This window comes from Lepidochelys kempii, chromosome 2 (assembly GCF_965140285.1).
Source record: "Lepidochelys kempii isolate rLepKem1 chromosome 2, rLepKem1.hap1, whole genome shotgun sequence".
In the NCBI taxonomy this organism is placed as follows: domain Eukaryota; kingdom Metazoa; phylum Chordata; order Testudines; family Cheloniidae; genus Lepidochelys; species Lepidochelys kempii.
This window is the reverse complement of record NC_136381.1, coordinates 266,189,571-266,212,861: the sequence shown is the minus strand read 5'-3', so window position 1 is coordinate 266,212,861 and position 23,291 is coordinate 266,189,571. Positions and strand designations below refer to the sequence as shown.

At 40.7% G+C, this 23,291-nt stretch overlaps 1 protein-coding gene across 5 annotated transcripts in view; it reads left to right on the top strand.

The window, feature by feature from the left end:
- The window catches only part of SETD2 (SET domain containing 2, histone lysine methyltransferase), a 153,657-nt gene that overhangs the window by 33,944 nt on the left and 96,422 nt on the right, over positions 1–23,291 (top strand). For 4 of the 5 annotated variants that reach the window (XR_013635450.1, XM_078851873.1, XM_078851872.1 and 1 more), the window contains exons 2-8: positions 2,000–2,038; positions 5,628–10,081; positions 12,038–12,169; positions 13,051–13,179; positions 20,032–20,155; positions 20,978–21,055; positions 21,382–21,479. Coding sequence is in view for 4 of the 5 variants with exons in the window: in XM_078851873.1 (XP_078707999.1) it covers positions 2,000–2,038; positions 5,628–10,081; positions 12,038–12,169; positions 13,051–13,179; positions 20,032–20,155; positions 20,978–21,055; positions 21,382–21,479 (5,054 nt within the window). In the remaining variant the exon portion in view is untranslated. The remainder of the gene's footprint in view (positions 1–1,999; positions 2,039–5,627; positions 10,082–12,037; positions 12,170–13,050; positions 13,180–20,031; positions 20,156–20,977; positions 21,056–21,381; positions 21,480–23,291) is intronic. The other variant, XM_073334861.2, reaches the window with a different exon arrangement.

The following is a 23,291-nucleotide window of genomic DNA, read 5'->3' as shown; positions in this document are numbered from 1 at the left end:
TTTTGTGGTTGTTCTCTGGCCATATTTATATAGGAGGTCAGACTAGATGACCACAATAGTCCCTTTTGTCCTTGTAATCTATGTTACAGTGCTTTTCTTCAAGGGCTCCAGGCTTCCTGCACATAGATAAAATACAGAGAACTCTAAGTCTTTCATGACCCCATTAAATCATGTTTACATCCTTTGTGAAGCCTGTTGGTCGCTTAAACTCACTGGTCATGTTTTCTTCATAAAAACAAAGCCTATTATTTATATTGTAAAAGTAACTTATGATGCTTTCTGGGAGCAGGAAAATAGATCTGGAGAAGGAAAGGGTTAGGATTAACTAATAAATACTAAATGTCACCAACTAAACGGTCACAATTTATCCCAACCCCCAGCTCCCTCTTGGGCACTTTCCCAGGCAGATGATTCAGAGAAGCAATGGCATATTATCTGTGGTGATCATTTTTTCCTCTGGCTTGTTGCTAACTGTGTTGTGACATTTATTTAGGAGGGGAAGTGTCCAATCAGGTCTTGGCTCCCATATGTAGGAGCTACTGCATGCTCAGTACGGAAAGTGAAAGCTGACTTTCTGTTCTGAAAATAGTTACCTCACAGGAAGCCTCAGGATTGGAAGACAGTGGTAAAATGTCCAGGCCCTCTCTGCGTGAGCTCTTCCACCATTTCTGTCAATGGTTGAGCTGCACCTGTGGTGAATTATTGGTCTGAATCTAATGTAAACAAGGGCCTAGAGTTGTTTCTTTTCCTAGTCAGAGAGAAAAATATCCCCAATCTTGTGCAATTAGCTGGGAGATCATGTTTTGTTTATTAGATATACATATTAAAGGACATGTGTGCGTGTCCGTAAAGGCCAGAATGTTTGGAGAACTTTTAAACAACAAATGACTGAGGAAGGACATGACTGATGAAGATTAATGGCTAGTTTTATATATAAAACTGAACTTTAACAATAACCTCTGGTGATAGAAATATCTGAGCTTTTTATATCTATCCATATAAGTACTTACATGGTCCCATCAATGCAGTGTTTAAGCATCTCCCAAATATTTAAAAACAAATAGCAATAGAAATCATCATAATCTTTTCTTCTTGTAGAAGAAATCACTTACTTTTGTATGTAGTATATGTGTGAAGAACTTAATGAGGGAAAGCTAAATCAGAAATGGGTGTTGCACTCAGTTCTGAATGCTATAAGGTTAGTTATAATTAGTTTAATACTTGAAATAATTTAGTACTCGAGAGGCAGGAATGTTTAAAGTACTTATCTCCTTGGCATTGAAGTGCTGTAGAGAATTTAAGTATTGGAGTCCATAACATAAAATGGGGGTGTTTCTCTTGGTTTCCCTGGAAAATAATAGTAAGGTATAAAAAATAAGTTATTGTAAATATTTAATTTTTGGTAGTGATGGAGTAGGAACTCTCTGGAAAAGGACAGGTGGTGTGATCTTTTCATGGCATTAAGAAGTCATCTGACAAAACTGGAAGGAAAAATGACAAATTTCTCAAGTTTATTTTTCATTATTTCATAACTGGAAGCCTGCAGTATGCCATCATATGGTCTTACTCGTTGAAACAGACAGTTTATTAATTCTTAAAGCATCAGAAAAAGGGCATCTACTTAATTAGCTCTGTTTTAACCAGGGTTTTACCCTGTCAGTGTCCTTGACTATTGAAGCTATGGGAAATGACTGACCTTTTAAAAAACAAAGATTTGTTGCCTCTTCTTTTTTTGAGAGGTAGTTGGCATATGTGATTTGCTGCATGTTAAGAAAGTTAGTGCTCATAGGGACAGACTGTGGCACCCTTACCTCTGCAAGTAGCCTCATTCGTTGTAGTGGGACTGTTTGGAGAGTAAAATGCTACTCAATGTGAGTAAAGGTTTCAGAATCTGGCTCATAGGTGTTTGTTTTTTTTTCCTTTCGAATTTAAAGACTATTACTCAATCTATTGTTTTGGCAAGGTATTTACACTTTCTTTCTGTGTTTTCTTTTGCATGCTTTCTCGGCTGGATTGCAATAGAGAAGAAGAAAATGAGGTGAGTGTGTCCTAATTAATTTTTCATATTTTGAGAAATGCTTTAGCAGAACAGTGGGGAGAAGTTAAAGCATTAGTTTGTTCTGCATTAGAGTGCCTGAAAAAAAGGAGGATTGAGACATCAAATACAAAGATAACGTGATCAGACAGTATTGGCATCGGAGGTATCAAAAGTAACCAGATTTAAAAAATTATTCTGTGGTCCCTCTAGTCTTATGGTAATGTCTTGACGAATGTACTGAAGATCTTTTCTTACTATTGTTATGAACATCCTCACAAATACCAGTGCTAACAGAAGAAGGCTCTGAACCTCTGAATATCTAATTATATTAGTTGCTTTCTAACCAGGCTTGTATTCCATAATTACAAGATTATGTAAGGACTTCAGATTCAAGAAACTGCTTTTTCTGATGCGTTTTAACTGTGTGTGTGTTGTGAAGAAAGGGGAATCTTTTTCAAGGTAAAACCTATTCTATAAATTCCCAGGCCAGGAGAGAGATTTCAAATTTATAATTTTTGATGCATTACAGCCTCAGGTTGTTTTCACTGTTGTGGTTTAGATATCCTCACAAGTGTCCACATTTCCTACTCTTGTGGCAAACAGGCAATCAGATGAATTTAAACAAGATCTTATTCATTCATTCTTCATTCACTCTACACCTCCATCAGTCAATCTGCCCAGCCTGTGTTGCAGTGCTAAATGATCTTTTATCAGTTTTGTCATGTTTGCCCCCAGAATGTTGCTTTTGTGTATTTTTCAAATACAAATGTTTTCTGTAATACAAGATGAACCCCTTTGTTTTAAGTGTTTTCTACCATAAATTTAGCTTTATGGCTCACAGAATTTGTAATGTTCCTTTCTGTAACTTTTTTTTTTCCAAATGTCGCTCTCACATTATTTAACCTTTGTGTATTTTCTGAAGGGGAAAAAAAAATCTCTGAAGGAGCTAGCTTGTGAGGTGGCTGATACACCTCAACTCCAGGCTTTTATACTAAATAAAATACTAAAAACTGGAGGAACAAGATGTAGTTTACATGTTGTTTTTCTTATTTTACAGGTCTAGCACCTTATTTTATGTGTAAATAGACTCAAACTACAAGGTTCAGGTCTGAATTCAGATTCCAGACCCCTCACCCTCGAAGTTCAGAAGTTTTTGATCTGAGGTTTTGATTTGGGCCTATCCCTAATTGTATTAAATTTTTTCATTATATAAAATTCATTGAAGATTCAGTCCAAGAAGAATCCAGAATTTTGCTATTTTATATTGTCCCTAATTTTTCAGGTAGGATCCAGATATCCAATACAAATGTAACAAGAAACAAAATGGAGGCAGTCTGGACATCCTACACTTACAGTGCAACATGAAATAGAAACATTGTGGGCAAAACTTTGAAATTATCTTCTTGTTTTATGGGGATATTAAGTAACTTAAAAAGCAAACTATTCAATATGCAGTGTTTAAAAAAATGAGAAAACTGACAAAATGCTGTTTGCCTGAACATTTGTAGGCTAATTCCATACTCTGGTGTAGGTACATTATTGTAATGTCGTTAACATTCCACTTCCTGGGAATTCGCACAGAACAGAAGCTGACAGTTTGTGACTTTGGCAGAACTAAGAGAAGAAAATAGTGGTTTGAAATTATTTATGGGGTGAATTCACCTTTTATGCTTATGGGGAGAATTTGGCTCGTAAGCCTATAGTTCATCTTTAAAAAAAATTCTTGCATGTCACTGAGAAGAAAAAAGGAACATTGCATACAAATCCTGAGAAACAAATCTGCTAACACTTTCTATATCTTTATTAGAGTATCCTTCTCAAAGATGATTATGAGAGAGACATGCTCAAATATTATATCTTGCAGTTGAACAGGCATGTGGGCCTACATTTTCAGAAGTGACTGGTGGTGATGGGTCTCAATTTTTGGATGCTCAAATTTGAGATACCTTAAAGGAGCTTGATTTTCAGAAGATAACGTGCTCTACCTTTCCTGAAAATCAAGCCCCTTTACATGTCTCAGGTTGGACACTCAACATTTAATAGTTGTGTCTGAAGTTCCAGATCATCATCTTTAATTTAGACCTACTGTATTTTGCTATTTTTAAAAGTACTATGGAGGATATTATATTTATGAAAACTGGTTACTGTGTATAGCAAGTAGGTGAAATGCCATGGTGTTTCAATTCCACTGAAGTCCATTTAATTATTTACCATAGGGCCTGTAGCCTTAGCAACTAGTCCTGTTTTGCAAAAGTTAAATGATAACAAAGAACATAAGTGATTCACAATGGAGTGCAAGAAACGGATGCTGTTGCCAAGGGTGGAATAGTGTTCATGGAGTAGTTATGGAACTAAGGCTTGGTCAACACCGGTTCTGTACGGCTCTAACTATTTCAGTTAAGGGTGTAATTATTTTAATGAAATAGTTATACCAGTATGACACCTAATTTGGATTTATGGGAATAAGCTATATTGGCATAAACCCCTCTTTAAACCAGTGTAGAATCCACAGTAGGGGGTTGTATTGTTAGTATACCAGTATAGTTAAAGTGATACAATTTTTGTGTGTAGATAAGCCCGAAGTTTAAAAATGTATGTCCAAAAACCAAATCAAATCAGCCCACTTTGGTTCATGCACTGAACACTGCTGATTTCAGGTTCTGATGGACTGATGGGGAAAGTGAATTCCAAAGGGGAAGAGCTCTTTATTGGCAAAGTTTTATTGCCAGTCTCTGAGTTCTGTTTCTCTTCCATCACAAGAGCATTCCAATTTTATCTGAGGAGACAGAGGTAGTTGCTCAGATAACCAGCTCCCAGACAATTCAGTAAGTTCCCACCACGCTTGAAATGCGTCTGAAAACCAATGGAATTGGTGGAAAAATACTAGCACCTTATTTGGATTTTATCCCAAATTACAAGTTAGACAGCTGTATTGTACAGGGTTACATCCAAGTACACTGTTATAGTAGCTTGGCCTGGAGGTGACAACAGTGTGAATGACTGACTGATTGTTAATGGAGCCTCTAGAAGGCAGTTGTATTAGAGTAATTCCATTCACTATCACCCAACTCATTAGAAATTACCAATGAATGATGTAAGTTCACTGGAGAGAACTAACTTTAGTGAGTTTGTCAGAAATTTCACTTGCAAACTAACTTGCTCTGAAAAATTACTGCATCACAGTACAAAGTCTTCTAGGAAGTGAAAACAAATGGACATAATCTTGGCAATCCAGTATAGTTTGTGATCCATTCAGTTTTTCTGAAGTCAGAACAGGGAGCTGTGCAACTGTTGAAATAGAGGTAAAGGATTTAATATATTAAACTAAGAGAAATGGGTTAAATTTTTGAATGGGTCCTGTCTAGGTCCTAAAAGACATTTTGTTCAAACTTCAAAATTACTGCATAATTGATTCTGTACAGAAGAGACCCAGTTCTAGAATTTAGTGTGGCCACACTATCTCTGACTTCAGCCAAGCTTATCTGTTGTTGTTTTTATGATCACTAAAAATTCATGAGTTAAAGGGTTATTGTTTGATAGTGTATGCAGAGTGCAGTTATTCCTTTAACTGCTTATCTTTTTATTGCAGGGCAAGACTGAACATGTGCAGAAAGCTGGTTTTGTCAAAGGCCCAGTGTTCAAAGGTGTTGCTTCTAGCCGCTTTTTGCCCAAAGGCACCAAGACAAAGGTTAACCTCGAGGAACAAGGAAGACAGAAGGTGTCTTTCAGCTTTAGTTTAACAAAGAAAACCTTGCAGAACAGATTTCTGACTGCTCTTGGAAATGAAAAACAAAATGAAACTCAGAACTCCCCAGCTACACCCCTTCCAACTGACTTCGCCCCCAAAATTAAAATGGACCTGGGGGATGCCTCTGTTTCAGCCGAAGAATCTTCACCACCGAAACCTAAGGTGGAATTGGGCAAGATCCATTTTAAGAAGCATCTGCTCAGTGTAACAGCAAAGCCCCTGCTGGCTGCTGTAGCACCACTGCCCTCGCTAGCAGCTGTCGCACCAGCAGAAGTGGCGGCAGCAGCAGAATGGCCGTTGACCCCATCTCCACCGCTCTCACAAACAGCATCTCCACCAGCACCAGTGCTAACAGCAGTAGCTTTGCCCCAGTCGCCAAGAGCCGCGTCAGGAACAGCGGCACCGCTTCTGCTGCCACCTGTAGAATCAGAAGTCCAAACTTCAAAGGAGCTATCAAATGCAGTCATGAAAGAAACTTTAGAACTGGACATTAAACAGGATTCTGCATCTAATAGTGCCGAAGAACATGTAACTCAAAATATGTCTGAGCAAATGGAAATAACGTCACAGCAGGAAGATTCCCATATTGGGAAGGAGGAAGAAATTTCAAACAGCTCAAAAAGTGTTTCTCTGTGCTCCAAAAAGCAGGGTTCTAAGAGGAAATTTTCTCAATCTGATGCCACGTTACTGGGTTCTGAATCTGATGAAGATTCTATAAGGACTTCTTCAAGTCAGAGATCACATGAATTAAAAATATCAACAAGCACAGAAAAGGAAAGAGATCCGAAAAAGAGCTCAACTTCTCTCAAAAGTGAAGATTCGGTGAAATCTTCCTCTCGATCTAAATCGGACAGAGATGAAAAACATTCTAGCCACCCAAAACCAGAGAGAGACTCTAGGTATATGTCCTCCCGATCTAGGTCAGACAGGGACAGAAGACGAAGCAGGTCTCATTCTCGTTCTAGGTCTGACAGATGTTCTAGAACCAGCTCATCCTATTCAAGATCAGAACGCTCTCATTATTATGAATCTGACCGAAGATACCATAGAAGCTCCCCTTATAGAGAGAGGACAAGGTATTCACGTTCTTACACAGATAATAGGACAAGAGAGAGTTCTGATTCAGAAGATGAGTATAGGAGGACCCATTCCAAATCTAGTGACTCAAGGCGTACGTCATCTCATTCCTCCTCATACAGGGATTCTAGAACTTCTTCTTCCTATTCTAAATCAGACCGGGACAGCAAAACAGAGTCGTCTTATGCTGAAACAGAGAGGAGAGGAAAGTCTTCAAAAACAGATAGAGAATCAAAAAGGACTTCAGAAAGTGAAGTATCAAAAAGGTGTTCTCCCCTTAATGAGCTGGGTTATCGAAGGGGGACATCCCATTCTAAACCTGATAGTAATGTGAACTCTTCCTATTATAAGTACACCCCCACAAAGACTTCTGCACCAAAGTCTGATAAGTCTAAAAGTTCTTTCTGTTGTACAGAATCAGTTGAAGAAATCAAACACCAGTCTAATTCTTTAGATTTAGAGACACCTTGTCTAAAAAGCAATGAGTTAAGAATGACTATTATAAAAAAGTTTGAAAGGGAAAAGATGGTTTCTCCATTCAGTCAATTAAATGATTCACCTACTTTTAAAAAGCTAGATGAGTCAAAAGATGGTTCTCCTAATTTGAAGTCTGAACTTATAGGAAATGATTGCCATGACAGTATTAAGGAACCAGAAAATTTAATAAAGGTAAAACGTGATCAATTAAGAACGTATTGTCCCATAGAACTGAATATAAATGGGTCCCCAGAGGGTAGGTCTGATGACTTGGCAACTTTGTGTGTCTCCAAAACAGAGGCTATTGCAATGTCTTCTGATGATAGTCTCGGTAGATCAGAGGTATCACCACTGATAAAAAGTAATACATTTTATGTGTTGCCATCTAATGGATTTCAAAATGTATATAAATCTAAAGAACAAGATTTGGATGAGTCTCATATACAGTCTGAGTTCAACAGTTCATTTAAAGAAAGAGAGGCTCCAGTTCCTTCAGAGCAAGATGAAGTTATATCTTCTCTTGTTACAAATGTAGATCATTCTGAAATGTTAGTTAAAAAATTGGATGATCTGGCAACTCCTTGTAACAGAACCAAAGATTCAGACTTTTGCTACATTTCAGATGATACTAGTCCTTCTTTGTATCATTCAGAAGTTGAAATTGAGTCCACAGATATAAAGGTTACTCAAGAAACTTTAATGGACATTCATGTAGAGCCACAAACAGTTACATGTGATTATGAAAACACGGAGGATCAAAATTCAACAAAGTCTGCATGTGAAGATGAACTATATGATATTAGTCCCTCCCATGAGCTGAGCCTAACGGTAGATAGTTTAAGCAGAGATTCTTCTCAAGAAGAATGCTCCCTGAAAATCAGATTAGACAATGAAATTATTACACCACAACCAGAGGAAAACCTTGCTTCCAAATTGGATAGAGCCATGCAGAATGAAAGTGAAGAATGCTTGCAACATTCTGAAACTGAGATAATTGAATTAGATGCCCAGCAGATTGGTCCTGATTTAGAAAAAGGAAAACTATCATTTAAAAATGAGCATTCATATTATTTAGAAATACCAGTAGAACACCTAGAAAAAGAGGAACCAGCTAAGGAAAGTTCTACCATCTTCGCTGAAAGAACCAGGTCTGATGACTTTAAAGACCAATCTCTGGAAGTCTCGGTCTGCAAGGATGAAGAAAATGAGTCACTGGTGGCTTCTGCTTTTTCAGAAGCTTTGTGTCCATCTTGTGATGTCACTGCGACTGCAGAAGAAACAGGAACTGCGGCGCAAGCGGCCACGTGTGACAGTAGTGGCAATGCTTCTGAATTCATTTCTGCTCATAACGATGGTTATTCTGATACGGAAGAAAGTGAGAGTGAGCAGGACAGTGAAGAAAGTGATACAGAGGATTCTGATTCTGATGACAGTATTCCAAGGAACCGTCTTCAGTCGGTTGTGGTGATTCCTAAGAATTCCACTCTAAGTATGGAAGAGAGTAGTCCTTGTTCGTCTCGGAGCAGCCAAGGTAATACACGCTATTCTGATCATTGGGAAGACAATAGGCCAGAGTCCAGCAAACCTTACTATGAAGAAAGATCAGAAAATACAGCAAATAAAAATGGTCCACATATTGAGAACAAGTGTTCTCCTCCTAGGGGAATGGACAAGAGTCCAGCAACATCTACTGAGCTCAATAGAAAGGAAGCTGAAGATCTCCAGCCTGATATTTCTCAGCCTCAGAGTGATGGAGTTGATAGTACAAGTCAGACAGACCTAACATCAAATTCTAATGGCAAACCAAATCCAGATGAAAGAATATTGAAAGAATTGATGTCCATAGCTAGACCGGTCGGCAGACAGCAAGATGAGCAGTCATTTTGTTTTTCTGAGAGCTTTGAAAGTGCTGAAAATAAATCTAGGCACCAGACACATTCTTCCAAGCCAGACAGCAGGCAGGGAAAGAGTGGGTTCAGTAATGTATCTGGCACAGGAGAGTTCTCCAAACTGGATGGTTTTCATTCAACAGAGGACTTGGGTAGCCTGGGGTGGGACTTCTCTCAACCAGAGAAACCTAGTAGCACATATCAGCAGCCCGACAGCAGCTATGGAATGTACTCGGGTTACGTTTGCCAGCAGGGTTCAGGATCATACAGTGGCTCCCAGAATTACTGGCAAGGCAATGGCTGTTGGGACCCAAGGTCTGGTAGTAGGCCCTCTGGAATTAATTATGAACGAATACAAGGGCAGGTACCAGATTCCCTAACAGAGGACCACGAAGAGTATGAACAGGATGACAATTGGGTCGATGATTGCAAAGCTCACTTTCCTAGCCAGTCGAGTAAATTTCATTCTCTCAGTGATAAAGAAAAGGGTTCTGTGCAGGCACATGAGATCAGCAGTAATTCAGCAAAGGAGCCAACAGTTGTAAATGAGAAAAAAGAACAGGCAAAAAATTTGGAAAAAAATGATGTGAAAGAGCGAGGACCACCAAAGAAAAGAAGGCAAGAATTAGAGAGTGACTCTGAGAGCGATGGAGACCCAAGAGAGAGAAAGAAAGTAAAAACAGATGGAGAGGGGGAGCAGTCGGAGTCCTTGCCTCAGGGTTCAGCAGTGGTTCGCCCACTGTGTATCATGGAAGAGTTCAGAGACCCGCAACGCTGGAAGGAGTGTGCCAAGCAAGGAAAAATGCCCTGTTACTTTGACCTCATTGAAGAAAATGTGTATTTAACAGAAAGGTAACTAATGGATTTTCACCTTGTTTGCTTCTAATAATTTACATTTCAGTTTATCGTTTGATAGGGCGTTTAGAAAGATATCACAATCTTCTCCGAGCAGTAGTAGAGTGATGCGAAAGAGGGAATATCACATTTCCACCACCTAAGAAAGCTTTTCATAGAGAACAGGAAGGATTAGCCATGAGGGGTGTGGAGAGAGAAGGGTAAGGATCAGCTGAATCCTGGATTCACTGGCAGTCCATAGAAACATCTAATAGCAAAGTGTAGCCAAATAGAGGGGTGACAGTCATAAGTGCTTGGAGGAATTTAGCTCCTGCTAATATTAATTAGCTATGCTGGTTTAATTTTCACATGCAATGCTAAAAAAAATAAAATTGGTTGTCTTTGCTGTTGAGTAGCCTGATAAGCTGAAGATTGAAAATCATGGGTGCATTTGAGGCTGCTCAAGTCCACGCTAGTTAGCACTTATTATTGTCATACATATCCATGTACCCATGGCAGTTTGTAAGAACGGCTTTCATTTTTTTGCCTCATTTTTTGTTATACACCATTCATCTGAACTTCATGTGAGTATACAAGAGCCTGGAGCATCCAGCAGCTTCTCTTCAGGGCTTGACATATCCATTTGCTTATGGCCTCAGGCAACAGATTTCTTTCTCAAGACAGGTGAATGGCTATCTTGACTGCAGGAAGAGAGGTTTTGCACCATCAGTGTGGGTTTTAAATGTTATATATGTAATCACTTTTAAATAAAGAACATGTTAGCTATCATTTTAACACACCCAGAATTTCAGTCTGAATTTTTAAAAGGTGACAACTAATTGCAAATTATTTTATTTCCTGTTGCATAGGACTAGTTGATGTATTTTACTGTATCTGATCACTGAACCGTAAATTCTGGTTTCCAAGCTCCAGGAATGGCTAATAACATGATGCTTCAGAGCCAGACAACCCTTCCCTCTTAGAAATGTACCCACACAATTGTCTAGTGCTGTAAAGGAATGTGTATAAAAGTGCCTGTCTCTGCCCTTGTGGCAATGAACTTAAACTCTGAACGAGATTTGATTATAGTTAATTTATGCTATATGTAAACATTAATAATTTTGCCCCTTTGAAATCTAGCTGTGGTATGTAACTCAGCAGGTTTATTGTATGATCTGTGAAATAATACTTAATTTCTTTTAAATTTAATGGCTTTTATTTTCTTCAAGTGATTCCTTGTTCTCATACGATTTGATGAGGTAATAAGTAGCACTTTATGATGCTCTTCAGCCACATTCTGTCCACGTCTTATCCTTTTCAGGACCAAAAAAAAAAATAAAAAAATAGGCCCCATTTAGGAAACCATTTATGATTAGCACTCTAGAAGCTGTGTATCTTGCACTGTGATGCAAAAACCACAAATTTGATTCCCAGTCCTGCTCTCTGGTTCTCTAGGCTGCCGAAGGACAGCACGAACTCGGGGCAGAAAGCATGTTTTGCCCCTGAAATATGGGTACAGTCTTTCTGAAGACTTCCCCACCTATCTCTTCTACATAAATCGTGGTAACTTAGAATGGTCTCTGCCTATCATTTGTGCCAGCCTAGCTCAGGCTAATTTCTATCAAGATTTTAAGATTAATTCCATTTACCATTTACCATTTACCATTACTCAGTGTGTAGCTGCAATGAAATTAAAATAGGATTGTGTGCATTAAAAAGAGGTGGAGAATAGATACGTTGCGTTAACATCTTGGCAGTCTTTTCTGAATATCGTATCTGGTCATGAATTTACCAGAAAATAATGCTCCTGACTGCTCTTACATCATGTTGATGTAAGCTGAATAGCTGAACAGTGATTTCTAAAGAGTAAATCAATTTTAGTCCAGTAGCAAATGATAAAGATTGAGTTAATTTTAGATGGAGTGATTTTTGTCTATATTGATATGTTATAATGCTGCCTTAACCTCCCCACAGGAAGAAGAACAAATCCCATCGTGATATCAAGCGAATGCAGTGTGAATGTCCGCCTCTTTCCAAAGAAGAGAGAGCTCAAGGGGAGGTAGCTTGTGGTGAAGATTGTCTCAATCGCCTGCTCATGATAGAATGGTAAGTACTGTTAGGTGAGATGTCAAAATGGAGCTCATTATCTTTGTGTTGCCATTTGCAGTGACATATATTGATACGTTGTCCTTTTTCTTTTGGAGATCAGAATTTAAATCCTAACTTAGGGCTTGTAAATGAGTGTAGTAGTCTCATATTAGTCTCTGAGCTTATCACAAAAGCACTGAAGTGTCTGCTCAGGAGGCTCAATGCACTGCAACCTAGGCTTGAGGGAGGCTGGAACAGGGGAAGAGTAGCTTTCCTTGCAGCTGCCATGTTTTTCAGTTTTTTCTTCTATTGCCTACCTCTCCTCTCTCACTAGGCTCTTTCCCGTCCCTTTATCTTGAGTCCTCCTGCTTGGAAGGAAGTGGTAGCAGGGCTGAGACAACTGCTGCTCCATGTTTTCAGTTGGCAGGAGGCAAAGAACTGGGCAAAAGGAGCTGCACTGACAGCTAACTGGCAGTCAGATTTGTTTCCTGATAGATGGAGACATGATTGTTACCAAGTAAGATGGGAGAAGAGGGATGAATGATATGGACCCTGTAGTATCTAAGAGGCTGGATCTCTGATCAGTCCAAGCTCTAGAAGCAGGGAAGGGGGCAGTCTCTCAGGAAGAAGCAATATAAAATATACAGGACAGATGCCAGTATGTTGATTTAATCACAGTAAAGCTGTGGTTCTAAAAAAATCTTTGTCTAAATGTAAACTATTCAAAATTGAACATTGGTTGTCAGGTGGTTACATTTCTTTATAGTGAAATATGTTTGTGGGTTTTGCACTTAATTCATTATTTATTGGTTCATGTCTATTTCCCAGCTGTTTCCCAAGCTGCTTCTGTTGTCACTGCCAACCCACTGGGAGCTGATTGTTCTGTTTCCTCTACTTAGTTCTTCCAGGTGCCCAAATGGGGACTACTGTTCCAACAGGCGGTTCCAGAGGAAACAGCATGCAGATGTTGAAGTGATCCTGACTGAGAAGAAAGGCTGGGGACTGAGAGCTGCGAAAGATCTCCCATCGTAAGGCTTTCCTCTTCATATGACCTTTAATTGAGTTATTTCTCAACAAATGGAAAATAAGTTGCCGGCATTCTCTCATTTTCATTACTTATAGTCAACCAGCTGAATTTCCCCCATCCTAAACAACCTTGGCCCCACCTACTCTCCTCTCCTTCGCCCTTCACCTCTAAGCTCATTGAATATGCCTCTTACAGCTGTTCACACATTCCTCTCCTGCAGTATTGGATCTCCTCCAGTCTGCTTTCAGTCCTCTCCATATTACCAAAGCTACTCTCCCCAAAAGTACTGACAGTCTTTTCCTAGCTAGATGCTATAGCCAGTCCTCCATTCTTGTCCTCCTTGGCCTCTGTTTCTACTACTGTTTGTCACATACTCCTTGAAATCTTATGGTCTCTCTTTGTGACTCTGTTTCCTACTATCTCTCCTCCCCTCTGATCACTACTTTGGCTACCTTTGTTGGTTCTTCGTCCTCCCCTGCCTTGTCTGCGTCGGGATCCCACAGGAATTGGTTCTTGGTCCTCTCCCCTCTTTCCCTTTTCAGACTATTTCTGGGTAATCCCATCTACTCACATGCTTTTAACTACCATTTTTACACTGATGATTCATGGGTCTGACTTTCCACACTTGACTTGTCTCCCTCTAGCTAATCCCACATCACAGCCTGTTTGACATTTAAACTTCAGGTGGCCAAAACTGAACTCCAGATCTGTCCACTGAAATCCTCTCTATTCCCCTTAATTTTCTGACTGTGACTACACCACCATCCTTGTGGCTGAGGCCAATTACATGGGAGACATTTTTGACTTCTCTTGCTGAACTGATCTGTAAGGCCACAGTCATATTACATCCTTCATATCTCCCCTCCACACCCAGCTCTGCTGTAATGCTTTTGAGAAATCAGCCATTTAATGATGGCAGGTGGGGCATATGGTACTACATATGATATTGCTGGTACTCATTCGTTGTTAACCTACATATATTTGACTATATCCCTTCCCCTCTCCCCCCCACCTTGTTACTTCTCTAAATTTGAAAGTTCTGTGGGGCAAGGGCCCTGGGTTTATGTGTTTGCACTAGGCACTGTACAAAAGGGCTCCAGTCCTTATCAGGGCCTATGGGCATGATTGTAATACAAATCTATTAGAATGTTGCCAAGAGACCCCCCCCCCATTAGTATTGGAGCCACATTGTGTTAGATGCTGTACAGAGTTACAGGCCCTGCCCCGAAGAGCTTGCATTCACAGGCATAACAGCTGGGTGTAACAAAGTGTGATACTCAGAAGAAAGACACGGAGAAAAGTAATGGGAGGAATATGCTTTTATATAAGTGAAATGTGCACAGCTAGGTGGTTTCAGGTCAGTTAAATTTTCTTAAAATATATCTGAAAAGTCCCTACTGGCTCTCTACCCACTTAGGAGTTGGCTGTTTCCCATGAGCACAGTAGAAAGGAGTTGTTGGGGGGCATTGATGTGAGGACAGGATAGTGTCTGCATAGACTAGTTTAGGGCAGGTATTCCATGCAGAAGAGGCAGTTTGGAAGAAGTTGCAAGGGTGCTTATGGGGAAAGCAGACAAAATGGACTGTGAAGGAGGCAAGGGGAGACTTCATTAGAGACAAAAGTGGATAAATAGGGAGAGGCTAAGTTGTGATGGCCTTAAAGGTAAATTCTATGCCTTAAATACTGGATAAATTTTCCTGACTGCTTATATGGTTTAGACAGCATCATTTCCTCCCCCCCCCAATATATTTCATATCTCTTCAGAATGCAAAGAGAAAATTCAAGTGTTTCTCTATAGAATGTGGCAGTTAGATTTTCTCCCGCAAAACCTTTTGTAGTTGCACACTTGGTTGTTCTGAAGAACCAAAATTGTGCATTGGCAATTGCATCAGACTCTGAAATTTGCGATTCAAACAGCCGTGAAAGGGAGCCAGCCAGTAAGTCTGTTTTGTCTCAAGTGCATGTGACTATGGGAAGTTTTAGATGACACTGTCTTGTATTTTGCTATGTAGCAATCTTCTGGTGTCCTGGAGTTTTTAATGTTCCCTTGGAAATTCTGATTCTTTGCTTCTGTTGAAGCACGCTAGGAACCCAACAGAAGTTCTTTGCTAGCTTTTTACAAGAGGACACATTTGGTCTTGTAGCAGCTAGAAATATTGCTGTCCTGTCAGTTACGTGAGCTTTTGCATGAGGAAGACAGCAGGGGTGAGTTTTAATGTGAAGCAGTCCTTCACAAATGAAGCACGATAGTGCTTAAAATGTAGTGAATGCTGAGCTGCATATTTAAAGCAATATGTTTAACTGGCAACCTCTGTACTGAAAGTCCGTGTAAAAGGTAAATAACCAATCTTTCAAAGTTATGGTTATCTTATGTATTGACTGTTGAGAGTAGTCATAATCTACTCCTCTCAGTTGTACAAAGTTTTGATAAGGATGAGCTTGAGAGGTGTGACCATGGCTAGTAAATCAGTTACCAGGTTGCAGTGTAATATACTATCAAAAATAATTTTGATTGATTCTGGCCTGGGTATGCAAAGGCATCACAGTTTAGACCTCCACAGCTGTCCCAGAGGTGAGTCTCTATACCTCTTTGGGAATAGTGCATTTGGTACTGGGCTCCTTCATATCAGAGAATGTATGCAAACTGGGGATGAATTCAGGGAGGAGCAGGAAAATATTGAGGAGACAGGACTCACTTAGGAGGAAAAATGTAAAGAAGAAAATCTGTATAGTTTGGCAAGGATGAAAGGGACATAAACCCAGGAGTTGGGTTGGCCCAGCCTGGTTTGCAGTGCTTTTAGAGCAGGTACTCTTTTAGCTCAGTGCTGCTGTTTTTCTCCTCACTGTGCTCTGTGCTCCCATTCCCTGATGGTAGCACCACCGCCCCATCCTAGAGTCAATGATGCTGAGTTCAGAGTTGTGCTGAAGCATAAAAGCCCAACAGAAAGTGCAGTCAGGACTGTAAAAGGGAAAAGAGCCAGCTGGAGCCATAGCACACCCATCTGAAAACTCTTGCTACCAACTTCCCAGGAGGCTGAGTTCTGCCTCATTGTGCCTACCCCAAGGCAGAGCCAGGGAAAAACCCAGCAACTTCATGAGAGAATCATGTGATGGGGTCTCGGTGATCTCAGTTGTGGCTTTCTGAAATACCAGGGGCCTGGTTTATTGGATAAATGGTCAGGGGAGATGGAATAGAGGAGCCTGACTTATGAACACAGGATCTTAGAAGAGATGGGTAACAGACATGTGGGTTGGGGTATAGATGGTCTAGACTACAGATTACAGGAGTTCAGGGAAAATGGGGTGCATAGGGTCCATGCTTTGGTGTAGCAAGTGAGGAATGTTCAGTTCGAGGGGTGCTCAAGAGGGTACCGTCACTACCTCCCTGCTGAGCCCCCTCCTCCCAGTCTATCCTCTGATGTTTGCAGGGTATGAAACTCTAGGGAGTGAAAGGAGTTTTTTAGGATGTGATGAGAGAGTGTAACGGGGATTAGTGGGATGACATTAAGAAAAGGGAAATATCAGGAAAAAATTCTCGACAGTGCAGCCTACTAGCCAGGGGAAGTGTGGAAAGCCTGAAGCATTTCAAGCCAGATTGGAGAATGCCCTGGATAACTGTAGCAGGGCAACAGCTCTGCTGGAGTTAAGGTTAAAGCCATTTTTCTGCTTGGAACTTGACTGTTCTAAGTGCTCTCAAATCAACACAGTTACTCGGATTGACTTGAAATTTGGTGTGCCTCATGGGGGCACCAGGTTCTGTTACTGGTCCAAATTTGGAGACTATTTTGGAGATCAGGGCATTTCTGATATACAGCCCCTCCCCACCATCATCCCCCAAAAATTCCAGCTTTCTTAAAGTGGAGAGAATCTGGCAACCTTTTTTGCTCACAGATAGAGATCAAATCAGGGCTTACATCGTTGCATCAGGGTCTCCAGCACTCGAGGGTTGCCCCAATAGAGTGCCTAGCACCCACCAGCCCTTTGAGGGAAATCAAATTAAAACGTTATTTGAAAAAGTTTGCTTCTCCTTTTCAGCTTGTTGCAAGCCTCACGACTTGTGCTTATTCTCACTCCTAATAGACTACACAGAGCATGTCCAGAGGCATTAACAGGATTGTTAACCTTCAAAATTTCACAGTAGTGGGATCGCTCAAGAGGATAAGCAGTCCTTTGAACCTGACCCATCTAGTGCTAGTTTGAGTCCCACTTTGTTCAGAAATCTGGAAAAGCTTGGGAGGCATATTGCTAAAATCTGTCTCTGCCAGGGTTTTTTATTTTGTGGAAATGTAATCAAAGTATTTTTGGGGGGAGTGGAAGGGGACAAAACCCCCCACACTAGACATGGGGAGAGGCATTTTAGGAGGCCTCTGCAGGGGCCTGAGCCCCTGTCCCTGCCCATTGCGACAGTTGGTAGCAAGAGTTTTCAGATGGGTGTGCTATGGCTCCAGCTGGCTCTTTTCCCTTGGAATCTGGGGGACCCTGTTCCACTTGGGGTGTCTGAACCCATCTCCCTGCCCCTCCATGTGGGCTGGCATCTGGAGTAGTGGGAGTGGTGAAGGTAATGCAAATTTAAACATCTGAAATCCAGGAAGTGAATAGTTCAGATACATATCACTGGAATGTGTGGCGGTGGGGCCTGGTTTGGAAGAAGGGTGGACTGGGTGGACATGGGGCATGGCTGAGGAAGCCTGGCTGAAGCAGCAGCAGGAGTCCCAGGCTGGAGGTGGGCAGTGAGAGTGAGGGACCCAGCTGAGTGTGCAGCTTGGGTTACATAACCAAGGTAGCTTGTGGCCCTCCAGTAAGCTGCTGCCTCTGATACATATATGCAGCAGCATAGGACGGGAGACAGCAAAGAGCAACTTCTTACATATTAATGGCTTCTACGGTGCCAGCTAATGGCTTAATGGGATGGGAAGGGATAGCTGGAAATGTTGGGAGGGCTACATGTTGTGGGGAATGATGGGGCAGGAGGAGAGAGAGGCACCATTCTTCTCTCACGCTTAAAGTTACTGTAATGACCATGTAATAAAAACTGTCAAGGTTTTGGGACAGACCATGGATGAGATTTCTCTTACAGGCCCTGGCAGCAGCCAGATGCTGCAAACATTTCAAAGCACTGTCGTTATCCCCATTCTACTACAACAAAATGTAGAGGAGTGGGGAGGTTCATTGTGGAATCATGTAGCAATTGTGAGGTCTAGTGGCAAGACCTCTGGAGTGAGACTATTCCTAGGTGTGCCACTGGTCTGCTGGGTGACCTGGGGCATGTCACTTCGCCTCTCTGCACTCAGTTTCCCATCTGTAAAATGGAGGTAATGATCTACATTTCTTTGAGATTTACTGATAAACAAGGCCTGTATAAAAGCTAGGTCTTTTGATTATTACCTAGCCATAGCAGCATATCAGCTGCAAACCTTGGCGAGAACTACAACTGCTTACATGACCACCAACTTCTACCAAAAACATTTCTCTTTTTATTCAACAAAGCCAGGAAATTAAATGGGAGAAAAAACTTTTAACGCCAAGTTAAGGTTGCCTGGCGATAGCTTATGCCCTTCCAGAACGTTGAGTTCAGAAAACCAGGAAATACAATGCTGACGCAATCTTAACTCTGTCCTCTTTGAGCAACAACAGTCCTAACACACATACTGCCACTCAACCTTTTCACTGTACTAGACAGGTACTACCTGCGCGGACTGTATGCTCAAATGCAGCCTCCTCCCCCAGTCAGAATACCACCCTTTGTGATACTTTACAACCACGCCATACCCTTTTACAACCCCTGCACACAGAATGCCACCTAAGCCTATGCTTTCTTCTACCTACCCATCATTAAATCCACAGACTGCTCTCATACTCTACCTTGCTACTGGTAAGAGGTCCCCAGTGCCCTGCAACTGACACAGTCTATACAATTCTGTATTGAAATGATGCAGACTGGAACCGTAAGGTATTTATGTATCTCTTTCCTTTGATACCACACATGGGGGGGGGGGGCGGGCTCATTACAGATCTCCTTAGATCACAATCACAGCTCTTTCAAGCTGCTCCAAATTTTTCCTCCCATCATTCAATACAGCTGCATCTAACACAATGAATACAACTTGAGGGAATGCAGATAATTCCCAGTAGCTATTACCAGCTCCAGTGGGGCAGAGTTATGGTTGCATGGGCATTTACCTTAACTCTGTATATCTGGATATCAGAAGTTTTAGCATAGCAGAACTCGATGTTCTGGAAAGACTCAAGCTATCACCAAGCAATTATAACACTGTGCTAATAAAGTTTTTTTGCCATTTAATATACTCTATGGTGCGATCCTGTGATGACTCTGAGGGAGATGGAGCAGATGACATAATAAGTCTCTTCCTTCTCTAATTTGGGGTTCATCTTTTCCTAAAAATACAAAGGATAGGTAGTTCCCTGTTCATCCCTGCCCACAAGATCAACAAGGTACAAAATGAAACCATCACAGATAGCTTTTCATGTTGTTTTATTCAAATCTGACAGTGCACATTCTGCTGAAACTCCTTATATTCTTCATCTCAAAGAACTTCCTCAGTAAACTATAATGCGTTTATATGATAGACTCTGCTTAGCAAGGAACTTTCTCTGAAGTGCCTTTCATGTTGCTTTGTAAATAACTGTGATAATGTTAGTTTAAAAAAATCACAATTGTCCAAGGTATAATGCACTTAAAACTCTTTGTTTCAGTACAAAAATCTAAGCCATATTGACAGCTCTAACAGCCTGTTCTGTGAGTTTGTCTCAACAACAATAGCTTTCATCCTTGGTATTTAACTTGGTTTGCTCCTAAGCGGATAATGATGCTTTTCCTCCTGGGGTCTTGTAGTAACACGTTTGTGCTGGAATACTGTGGAGAAGTGCTGGATCACAAAGAGTTCAAAGCCCGAGTGAAAGAGTATGCCCGAAGTAAGAACATTCACTACTACTTCATGGCACTGAAAAATGATGAGGTGAGTGGCAATGTATACACACTTGTAGGAGGGTGTGTGTGTGTGTGTGTGTGTACAGCTCTAGGTAAATACAGTGTTGACTCAACTTGAATGTGCCATGTACAAATAGCAGTTTTTTTTCTCAAAGTCCCAAATCCCTGTTTTTTATTTAAGCCCTTTTACCTGACAGGAGCTATATCAGTGTTACTGGCTACTTATAGCTAATTTAAGCTATTGATAAATTAGTAGTTCTTAATTAGTTGTCTTTTGTAAATCCCTGCATTTGGAGTTAAAGCCCTAACTGCATGGATCTGGAATAGTTACAAGCCTAAGCAAGATTCATGGGCCCTAAGGCTCTGAGGGGACCATGTCTGTAAAAATACATTAAATATTTTCCTTTCCATGTAAGCAATTTCTGTAGTTGGCCATGGGGCAACGTGGTCCATTAGACAATCTTTGTATTAAAACATGATCTATGCAACAAAAACATTTCCGATCTCCTGGTGTGGATGTTGTTGGGGCTGCATGGGTGGGAAATAGTTTTAAAGATTTAAAAAATAATAATAACCCCAGAACCCAGGAGAAATAAACGATTCATACTGTCTTCTTAATACTATGGATAGCAATGTAAATCAAATAATCGTGTGTTGTTTTCTCATACACAATTTTTATTACTAAACCTTTTTTCTCCAAAGCTGATGCATGAAACAGGAAAGAGTTATTAAAATTCTTATTGAAGTTTTCACCTTCACCTTGCTACATACACATGATGCCTTTTGCTTCTACCATAGCACAGAGGAGAGGAAGAGAGTGCTTTTTGCTATAATTACTTTTCACTTTCAGATAATAGATGCAACCCAGAAAGGAAACTGCTCCCGTTTCATGAACCACAGCTGTGAACCAAACTGTGAGACGCAAAAGGTGAGCTTCAGAGAAAACCTACTGTTGCTTTGTTTTCAGTTTTGTTTCTGAGTTTTTTTTAACATACTCAGTAGAAAATTCATTTGCCATTGACCTTTGCCTCTCTATCATTCAATCACTGCTATTCAAAAATAAATATATACCTTGGAAACCGGCTAATACAGACACTTCAATTTGGGATTTTAAGATCCTTCGGAGATGTTTTCTGCCTCTTGGAGGATTAGCAATGTCACTTGCCAGAGTTCCTTAATTGAATATAGAAACTGGGGTCAAGCCTGGTTATTGTAATAATCAATGTTGTCATCTATTTTTTTTTCCTGCTCTAGTGGACTGTGAATGGACAGCTAAGGGTTGGCTTTTTCACCACCAAACTAGTTCCATCAGGCTCAGAGCTAACATTCGATTACCAGTTCCAGAGATATGGGTAGGTATTTTTCCTGTTTGTCTACTTCAGTGTTATGAGTGGGTCTCCCAGAGTGCTCATACAATTAAGAAATTGTGCAGCAAAACTGACCAGTGAAAAGACATCCAAATGTATGTGAACAGTGGAAATCAAATTGGAGGTTAGGGATGAAAAAGGAAATAGGATGATCTAGTCAATGTCCTGTCTAATGGTGTAGATTTTATGATATTTCTTTCAATCTGCCTTTAAATGTCCCAAATCTGGAGGCTTCCCCCATTTCCCTTGGGAGACTGTCCTACCATCCATAATATAGGAGTTTTCCAGATACTGACTTTATATGCTCCTTTTCCTAACTTCATCCCCTTGCTGGCTATCTGAGCTGCACTCCTGTTTTACATAATTCCTGTTTTCCACTCCTGCACCCCTTAGTGTTTGACAGCTTTGCAAATATTTGTAGACAAATACCATGTTCCTCCTCCCCTTAGGCTCTCTCTCCCACTCGCTATCTCTCCCTCCGCCTCCCCATGCATAGACAAGCTACAGCATACCTATTTAACTCTGTCTTTCCTTGTAGAGTGGTCCCTCAATGCCCTACTTGTTACTTTTATCTGAAAGTCCTCTAACTTGGAAAGCTATATGTACTATTCCAGTTCTCACCCTAGGTTTACAGCAAAATGCTTTTTTCTCCCTGCTTCATACTGTGATGCCTCTGCATTCTGCTGTGTGTGGTATCTGACACATGAATGAGGCACTCTGTAACTTAAACAGAGTTGAATTGTAGAGAAATTTATACTCAATGAAACATTCTTACTAATACCATTTTAAAACATCTTGCTATTTGTTTAATGAATAGTCTCTTCCTTTTTTTGTATGGTTTGGGTGGAATGGCCCACTCCTACAGACACCATTCCATGTCAGAAGGTACTGTATATTTAGAATTTGAGGGCTGGAAATAATTTAGTTTGTCTAAAAAAAAAAAAAAAAATCACCTGTTCCAAAATGTCAAGTACTCTCACGTGGTCACCCATTCCAAGTAGTAACCAAGCACAAGCCTTGCCAAACTTCTGAAACCAGACCATATGAGGCCGTCCATCTACTAGGAGAGTCAGTCTTCAAGCATTCCTACTGCTTTCCACTTTTGATCTAACATACTGTAACTCCCACGATACATCTGTACATCTGAATTAGTATTTGTTTAATGTACCACTAACATAATTTTATAAACTGCTGTCCCAGATGAAAATATAGGAGAGTTACAGTGGCAGAAAAATGTTAACCCTTTGTATGAAGTATGCAAACTATTATGAAGACACATGAACTTGCTTTGACATGTAACAAATATCTCCTCAACCCTCTGCACTCACTTGCACCTAGGTGTATTGCACTGATGAGCGTGTAGAGAATTACACATAGGGAAGTGTTCCTGAAGTTAAGGAAACAAATGTACTGCTCATTCTAAAATCCATAACCTTATTTCATATGCAAATTATTTCAAACTATTCAAAAGTCTGTTATTATTCAGGACAAACTGTTACCACCTGGGTTGAGTCCCTGCAATGGACAGGCACCATTTTGCTGTCCTATACCCAGCCTGGATCTCACATGCCTGCAAGCCCACTGGGTCTGGGCAGCATCCAGACACTGTCTGTAGCTGTGGTCTCTGTCTCACTCCCAGGGTGCAGACTCCCTGTCTGGCACCCCTCTGGTACAGTGGATCCCACAGTCCTGCTGCCCTGGGCCCCAAGACTAGTGATGAACCCTTCAGATCTCCTCAGAGGTCTATACATGCTATCTCCATAGCCACCCTCATGGGTACTCTGGTGTGTAGTTTAA